The sequence below is a fragment of the Tiliqua scincoides genome, chromosome 2, assembly GCF_035046505.1.
Source record: "Tiliqua scincoides isolate rTilSci1 chromosome 2, rTilSci1.hap2, whole genome shotgun sequence".
NCBI lineage: Eukaryota > Metazoa > Chordata > Lepidosauria > Squamata > Scincidae > Tiliqua > Tiliqua scincoides.
Window position 1 is genome coordinate 233,772,466 of NC_089822.1, and position 9,443 is coordinate 233,781,908.

The window sequence follows — 9,443 nt, forward strand, 5'->3', positions numbered from 1 at the left end:
GGCCCACAGAGGCTACATGTGGACTGGAACAGTATATATGGATCACAGCTGCAGATGCTTTGGAGGCCCTGTGCATGGTGGTGAGGAGGAAAAGTCCCACCAAACTTAGTAAGTTGGCAGAGTGGGTGTAACAGGGCAGAATTGGGAAGGGCTGGGGCATGTCAGAAGTGAGAGGGATATGGCACCCAGAATGTTACTTCCTCCAGTTACTTCCGGAGGCACTTCTCTGGCTGAAGCGGGGGATATAAAAATGCTAAATAAATATGTTTATAGTGCAATCCTATGCATGGTTACTCAGAAGTAAGCACCATTAAGTATAAAGGGAAGTTTACTTCCAGGTAAGTGTATATCGGATTGCAGGCTTTGATTGATTGATTGATTGATTGATTGAGAGAAAGAGGGAGGAGTAAGATCAATGAAGGAAACTGAATGACTTGGAATGATTGGTAGAATCGATAATGGAGGATGTACAGTAAAGGAAGCTGTAGAGTGAAACACAACACACCACTGTAGGTAAAGATAACTTTATATCAGATTAGGAGGGGAAAGAAAACTCATGAAAAAAACCAAGAAGTCTCAGCATTAGTCAGTGAAGCACTAAGGACACCAGGGTGTATTAACTATTTTACAAAGCTCCTCTAATGAATCTGCATCCCAGTAGGCAGGTTTGAGAGATTTTACAAACAATAGTCTCTTCCACAAGCTTCAAAATGAAATAAATTTGGAAAGGGCAGTAAAATCCTGAGACGCAGTAAGCAGAAAGTGCAATCATATATCAAAAATGTCCACTAGTTGTATGGGACTCTATGCTGCACATTCACATTGTAATCAATTCATTGTCAAGAAATGCTTTATTTCTGCACTTTCTACTCCAACTCCCATCTAATTCTGGACTAGTAATTGCAAAAGAAAGTGCTTCTGAAGCAGTTTCAAAGAAATTAGTAGGCCTGGGTTTGATACAAAAAATTGGAGGACTGTGATCCCTGAGCCCTCGTAATGGCATAATACAGCAGCATAATCCAATAATGCAGGGGCTACCTTACAACAGCAGTTCTCAAACTTTTCAATCTATGGAGCTCTTTACACTCCTGAAAGTAGTCTCGGAGAGCCTCAGCAGTGCATGTACAGGGTCTTGGGGTGCCACAGAGCACTGGCACATGCATGTAGTGGCACAGCACCAAGCCCAACACTAAATACTGGTGAAGAGTGAGGAAGGAGAGCCACAAACAGGAGAGGGGGGGAAGAAAGAGCAAACTGGGCAGGGAGCAGATGGCAGCCACTTATGGTGGGCCTATAGAGCACACTTTGTGAAACGCTGCCTTACTGGTATGTGAAAGAGTGCCATAGGAGGCATCAGTAAAGATAAGGAAAGAAATTGAGCACTGATTGTGCTTTCCAAAAAGCACTGTTTTCATTGGATACAATAGTTGTCAATCACGCCAGGACAAAGAACGCTGAAACAAGTGAGAGCTCAAAGAAACAGCATTACGGGGGGTATCGCATCTTCCAAGGAAAACTGTAAGAATTTCTTTTTTAAAAAATTAAGATGGTGATGCGAAGTTATAACTTTTAGATCAACTGAATTACTTATACCCCAATTCTATTACATACATCTAGTGGCAGGGAGGTGATCAGGAAGACTTCTCAAAGTAAGGGAACTTTCATTCTCTTACCTCAAGGTAAGCTCCCTGTTGCCCTATGTGTCTGCTTGGATCTGTGCCAGTCCCTTGACTGGTGCTAGTCCAAGTGGCCTCAAGGAGGCGTGGCAAGACCGGGTGATAGACATAGGATATTGGCAACAACATTGCCACCATGATCTGCCTGCTGCCGTCCCTGACCTGCCTCCTGACAGCCCTGATCCTGACCCTGATCCCCTAGCCCATAACTTCCTTACTCTGCCCACACCCACACCACCCTACCAGTGCCAGGGGATCCAGCAACCCAGCAGTGTGTGGCAGCAAGTTGCATTTTGTGATGCCACAAATGATGCTGTGCTACTGGAATGTGAGTTCCAGCAGTACAGTCAGGGGATAAAATTGGGCAGTTAGGAAGGCAAGCATAGTAGACATACGTGGCTTTAAGATGCTGAACTTCCCCGTTAAGCACAAAAGTGATGGTCTTGCACAACTCCCGTTCATTTCAATTGGCTTGTACAGCAGAACCTTCTGGTGGATAGTGCCCAAGGGTTATTCTATGCACACAGTACACATGTATACCTAGAACCACTTCATATAGAGAAGCTCTGTCAGTGACTGGCACTGCAATCCTAGACATGTAAGTCCCACTACTTTACTGGAACTTACTCCCAGAAAGTGAGCAATTGGGAGTAAATTCCATTGCACACAATGGGGCTTACTTCTGAATAGACATATCTAGGATTGCAACATCAATGCAGTCATGGAACTCCCTTAGCCTGAAGTTTTTTGGTAAGCAAGAAAAGCGTTCTTTGAGTTTGCTATATAGCTCCAAGGAACACAATGTAAACCAGTCCTGAAAACAAACTTGCTAATGTTACCTCCCCCAAAACCTGAGGGCAAGTGGAGTGCCCAGTGTGCCGTGATCCAATAACACACCGAGTGGAAGGTGCAGATACAGCTGTTTACTGCAGGTTAACCAATCAAGGCACAAGGAGAATGTTCTCAGATCATGTGCAAAGTTCAGCTATACATAGTCAGCCTTTCAAACATGGTTCAAAGCAATATAATTCAATAGGCAAAAGATCCATAAATTTCCACTCCTGCCTCACCCAAGTTCCCTGTACCCCTCCTTTTGGTAGTTGTGTCCTTCCTACAGACACATTTGCTGCTCCCTGAAAACAGGGTGTTTTCACAGACTAGCCCTGTTTGGTCTTCAAGGAGCAAGGCACTGGGGAACTAGAGCTAAAAGCACTGGGTGAGAGCATGAAACCATCTCACTACTTAGAAAGCAAAAGTTTTGTAAGCATTTACTTTTGCATCTAAGCCTGGAGTCACTGTTGTCAAAGTATATAGACTCCCTCTCCCCACATTCAGGATATTCCATGTCCTGATCAGGGCTAACAGGGGAGCCTATGACATTGCTAAAAACTGATTCAGTATATTATTTCTTTATTGGCTTTTAAATATTTGCTTAAATAAGATCCCCAACAGGGTAGCTGTGAAGTTGTTCTTCTCACGAGGTGAAGTCTGGACCATAAGAAAGGCAGCAAACAGCATACTAAAAACAGGACAATGAAATATGATAAAAATGACTTCATATGACAAGAAACAAAAACAAACCCAACAATGACAAAAAGCAATGCCAGAACAATATCACTAATTTGCTTTTAAGCACTGCAGCCCACCCTTAACCAACAAGAAAATTAGGGGCCCCAAAGCTAAAATGGAACAAATAATTCTTTAGCCATAATCTGAACATGAAATAGTCTTTCATGTGCCACAAGACACTTTGCTGCTCTTTGCTTAAGCAAGAAAGGCTCTCTCTCTCTCTCTCTCTCTCTCTCTCTCTCTCTCTCTCTCTCTCTCTCTCTCTCATGGATGAGATACCAACATAAATTGCACCTTCAATAGAAGAATAAGAGGGGCTCGCTACTATGCAAATAAACCATTTCATGGATTTACATCTTTTTATTATCATTATTATCCTGCCGAAATTAAAGTGTTGTGAATCTCCACATAACCAAACTACAAAAATGGAAATGATGCCCTGAAGAGCAATTGACCATAATAGAATTACCACTGTGTTATAAATTATGGGAATGAATACTAGGGTACTGGCTAGACTCTATTTAAGCCAGTGAACCAGAAAACTCATACAAAATCTGGTATCTTGCTGCACCATATGGTATCTCATCCTCTCCATCTCAGAGAGCACCTCACTTTCTTCAGCACACTTAAAGCCGGGTATAATTCATGTTTATTAAATCCATAAAAATGCCTCATTAACAGAAATTAAGAATCAAATAGAAATGTAGGGTCAAAAAAGGCTCAGATACTATAGGGAGAGGGATGGTTCCAGGTATTAGGCAAATTAGGTAGACCAAAATCCATCTCCATGCTGGATCATAAAATATGAATAAGACCTTGGACAAGCCATTTGGTTTCTTAGCCTATAGTCTTAACTCTGAAATAGAAACATTTACACTTCCCTATTCCTGTGTAGTGATGTGTACAAATAAACAGATGTATTGTAATGATGACTCCATGAGTCCGAATTAAACAGACAAATGTCATTTATGTACTTATTTAAGTATATACGTTAACAGTGGTCATTAGTTACTAGAAAACACAGTTCAGGAATTAGAGTTGTTTAATTTGATTTAACAAGTGTATTTTTCTCTAGTTTGTTAGGTGCTTGAGTCTTAGGCTTGCATGCACCCATGTTCCCTTCACAAGCAAGAAAAGAAGTTAAGATTTCAAACTAGAATCCTGTTGTTATGCCTAAATGGGACCTATATAGTACATTCTGTCTGCTGTCTATCTTTTGTGCATTTTACAGCAAATCCTAACCATGACTACTTAGAAGTACCATTGAGTTCAAATTCTCTAAGGATCAGTTCCTTCTTATTTCTGGGACATACTCGTTCTAAGCCTGCTCTTCAATGCTGCTCTCTTCCTCTTATGATACAGTCAGTTTCCACAATTTTGTACTCGTGTCCAAACCAGGACTGGTCTGTCCATGTTGTTGTTGGCAACCTTCAGTCTCGAAAGACTATGGTATCGCGCTCTGAATGGTGGTTCTGGAACAGCGTCTAGTGTGGCTGAAAAGGCCGTTTCGGGAGTGACAATCCCTTCCACACCGGGAGCAAGTGCAGTCTGTCCGTGGTCTGTCTCCCTGGCTATGGGCCTTCCTTCTTTGCCTCTTAGCCTCAGACTATTGGCCAAATGTCTCTTCAAACTGGGAAAGGCCATGCTGCACAGCCTGCCTCCAAGCGGGCAGCTCAGAGGCCAGGGTTTCCCACCTGTTGAGTCCCACTCCTAAGGCCTTCAGATCCTTCTTGCAGATGTCCTTGTATTGCAGCTGTGGTCTACCTGTAGGGCGCTTTCCTTGCACGAGTTCTCCATAGAGGAGATCCTTTGGGATCCTTTGGGATCTGTCCATGATGTGAATAATAATATCTGCTTTGGGCAGCAGATTGGGGGAAGGAGAGAACAGATGGTCATCACTTCCCTCTTGTCTGCCACCAATGGCACCAGTCTCCTTACCTGCCTCTTTCTCTGTGCAGGCTCTTGTGGGGAGGAAGATAGAAGATGAAGCATTGAGGAGGGAGCAAAATTGCTGTATTCTGATCTGCAGCATACAGTGTTCTTAACACCTCCCTTCTCATTTTGCATGTTGTTTAAAGAGCCCAGTAGAGAAAGGAACAAGGTGAGAAGGTAGGGGGACAGATCACTACTTTCTGAGTACTGGAATACAAAGATCCTGCTTGCTAACCTCACTCCTTCCTCTACATGAGGTCCTTAAATGAAGAAGGAAATCTGGAGCATGCTGGCAGCAATAAGTCCCACATTACCTGTTCAAAGAGCCCACGTGGAGGAAGGAACAAAGTGAGAGGTGTGGGGGTTGGAGCGAGTGACAGTGACAGCACAGAGAGCTTTTTCAAAAAGTTACAGCTAAATCGATAAAAACAGCAAGGGAATAGAAGTTCTTTTAATGATTAAAGTAATCAGGATTGGAACCATAGTGCAGGCAAAGTTCTAAGGCATCTGTGATCACCCCATCACTCTGTCCCATTTCACACACCCCCTCGTGAGGATCATTTTGGAAAAAAAAATATCACTGGACTTCATCACACCGTATTAGCTTGCCATGACGCTCTTCTGCAAATGCATTTCCCCTTTTGTCCTCCATGAACACTTTCCAACTTTTGAAATGTAGATATCCTACAGAATACCTATCCTTCTGTTATGCTCTAATTTCTTAAAGTACAAAGTTCTCATCTGCATAGTGCATCAATCAGGAATGGGAACTTGAGTCAGGTGACTCAAGTCCAAGTCACAAAAACATGTGTTTTTCGTTGATTGTGCAGACTTGAGTCACCTGCGTTGATGACTCAGGCACTGACTCGAGTCTGAGGCCACTGACTCAGCACTCAATCCCCATGCATGCAGACTCAAGTCTGTCTGCGTGTGCCTGCTTACGGTTTTCGCAGTGTGAAAAACCTTGTGGGGCCACCATTCAGACTGGGCAAGCAGAAGTCCCAGCCAGGATGCAGGGAAGGGTTAATGTTTTGCTTTTGCATGAAGAAAGAGAGGGGGAGGCGGGAGCGGGCTCTCTTGTCCATTTCTGAAGAAACCGATGATCATCGGACGAAGCATGGGTGGTCAGATTTGTTTAGATGAGGCGGGGCAAAAGGAAGAGCCCAAGGAGGTTCTTGCCTTAGAATTGGCTGGACAATTTAAGTGAGGGAGGGGGGGAAAGAGATGGGAAAGCCAGGGGGAGGGGTTTGTAGCAGTCATGCTTTCCAACTTCCTTAGGGTTCCGTTTTTACTTGGGAGGACGAAGCCTCGATGAATGACCAGCTGTATATGACTACTTCTAAGTAGAGCTGCAAAGGATTGAGCCATACTAGTAAGCTGCTGCACGTGACCCTCCTCCCTCTTGCCGCTTCTGTCCCCACTCTCACGTAGTCTGTACCATCTGCTCCGGCCTTGTTTACAGATGGGATGGGGACAGCAGAGGAGTGATTAAAGAGAACTCTGACACACACACACACACAGAGAGAGAGAGAGAGAGAGAGAGAGAGAGAGAGAGAGCGCCTGGCAGCAGCTGTTTTTCCCCAGGAAGCTGCAGCTGGCATTTTAAAGGGAAAAACTCATGACTCTTTTCGAGTTGCCAAAATTTTCTGGGCAACTCGGAAAGTCTGCCCATTAGAACTCGTTTTTGACTTGAATCATGGGGGGGGGCAGAGACTTGTGACTCAACTTGAGTCAAGCCACGGTGGACTCGCCCATCCCTGGCATCAAATCTGCACTGCCTACTGTGAGACAATGAGGGTGCATTTCAAATTTTTTTTTTTTTTAAAGTTTAAGTCATTTTATCTTTGAGCTGGGCTGTGGACCCCTGACAAGAAAAAGAGAGTTTTTTTTGTGGAACTTTAATGACATTCATCTCAAAATTCTGGCACTGAATTTTTGCTTGTAATATGAACCAACAACTGACTCATCAGCAGAGTTCTATCTGTGATGTATTACTAAAGTGGGGAAGTCATCCTCGTTTATGTGGCCTGAAGTAGTTTTTGTGCTTGCTTTTGAATATTAATTGAATATTAATATTAAATGCAGATCAAAGGGATGGAATAACAGAGGCATCATCAGGAAAACTCGTGCAAGGAAAGCGCCCTACAAGTAGACCACAGCTACGATACAAGGACATCTGCAAGAGGGATCTGAAGGCCTTAGGAGTGGACCTCAACAAGTGGGAAACCCTGGCCTCTGAATGGCCCACTTGGAGGCAGGCTGGCAGCATGGCCTTTCCCAGTTTGAAGAGACACTTGGCCAACAGTCTGAGGCTAAGAGGCAAAGAAGGAATGCCCATAGCCAGGGAGACAGACCAGGGACAGACTGCACTTGCTCCCAGTGTGGAAGGGATTGTCACTCCCGAATTGGCCTTTTCAGCCACACTAGACACTGTTCCAGAACCACCTTTCAGAGCGCGATACCATAGTCTTTTGAGACTGAAGGTTGCCAACATGTGATTAGGAAAATACTCTCCCGCAAACTATTTCAATACTCAGGCATAAGAAAGCACCTAGTATTTGATTTCCCAGAGTCCAGAGGCATCGTCAGTTCCAGTCATATCTTAAGTTCTTCATGAAGCTCCTTGCTGAAAATGTGTTTCAGGTCTTATCCAGTAATGCTGATTTTCAAAACTATTCCTTGATTGGGTAATGATGATTTCATGCTTCTGAGATGTATTTGGCATCCAGCTTAGACTAGGCACAAGGCAAAGTCTCCTCCAAGTCAGCAAGCAGGAAGTCTTCTTCTGTGAAGACTGTGGAGCCATGAACTTTGCTGCTCCAGTTTCACAACCTTTAGCATTCCAAAAGCCTTCCACTCTCTCAAATGACATCAGTCTTTCTGCCTTGCTGCCCCTGGAACTCCTTCTCAGATCACTTCATAATGCCTTCTGCATTACTTCCTTCAAATTGCTCCTTAAAAACCATGTTTTCTGTTAAGACTTTGGACTCAGTCCATTTTTCCTGCTTCAATGACACCTAATTGAGTACATAAAATAGCATGTTCTTTCTCCATTTGCTCTGTCACTACACTCAGAGGACACCACTACTAACTCTTATGAGTACTGATGTATGAACAGATACTTTCATGATGTCACCCAGTGCCTTCCACAGGACCATCTGAATATCTTAGGAGTTAATTCTATACACATTTTCCTAGGAGTAAGACCCACTGAACACGATGGTATTTATTTCTGAGTAGATACGTCCACAATTTTGCTGCAAGTCATTTACCATGCGTACGTACAGGCTCACCGTAAGTATTTGACCAGTTCAACAGAAGAAACTTTATTAAGTTGAACAGCGGTTGGTTGTTTTCTTTTGTTGTTGGACCAACAACAGTAGAACAGATTTTTTTTTTTTTTTTTTTTTCATATAAGAGAAGATCAATCAATGACTGGAGTTCTTCAATAGCAGTGATAAGTATTTTGGAGGGGAAGGGGAACATCATTAAGGCCAGCTACTGAAACAGCTGCTAGGTAATACAATTATTTTTACTTTGATATTGTATATTTTGGATGTCTATTATCCCAGGATACCAGACAAAATTCCAAAATGGCAACCAACCAAAATTTGAATATTTGGACACAATCTAAAGGTCATGCTTTCACCTAGGCAGTCACAGTCAATTCTTATGTTTAGTTACCTTACAAGAGGCTATTTATACGTATTTACCGCTCTGCATGAACCAGGCAAGAGAGAACAGCAAGAAAGAAAGAACTTACATTTCTATCACATATGAATTCCCAAAAGGATATTAGAGCCGAATAAACCTCCAAATGGAAACAGCACATCGACAGGGATTTTAATCTGTTCTCCAGCAGGAGGGGAACGCTCAACATTCAGTAAAATAGCTACAACTTACCAGAAAGTGGTATTTCAATAGCTGCTGCCAAATTTGATACAAAAAGAAGCAGGCACACAGTGATCCCTTTTGTGTTTAATGGCATCTCCATCTCTCTTCTGTAAGCAGGGATTCCAAACAGATTGAAAGGTGCCTGCCGGTTCCCTGCTTCTTCCATTTAAAATACAGCCCTGAAGAACGAAACCTGAAAATGAAGCCAAAAAGAGCCACATAAATAAACTCACTCACGGCATCAGCTCCATGGCTCTAATTGTGTTAGGAAAATGAAGAAATAGTCAAGACGTATAAGCTAAAACATAAATCATAGTAACATATATATTGTAATTTATTCTTTTTTTCCCTTCTGAGCCTCCATTTAAAAAA

General features: G+C 42.9%; 1 protein-coding gene across 1 annotated transcript in view; it reads right to left on the reverse strand.

Moving 5' to 3' along the window:
- The window catches only part of CHL1 (cell adhesion molecule L1 like), a 109,254-nt gene extending 100,083 nt beyond the window's left edge, over nt 1-9,171 (reverse strand). Inside the window, exon 1 of the mRNA XM_066618471.1 lies at nt 9,081-9,171. Within this exon, the coding sequence (XP_066474568.1) occupies nt 9,081-9,171 (91 nt within the window). The remainder of the gene's footprint in view (nt 1-9,080) is intronic.
- Nucleotides 9,172-9,443: the final 272 nt, after the last annotated feature.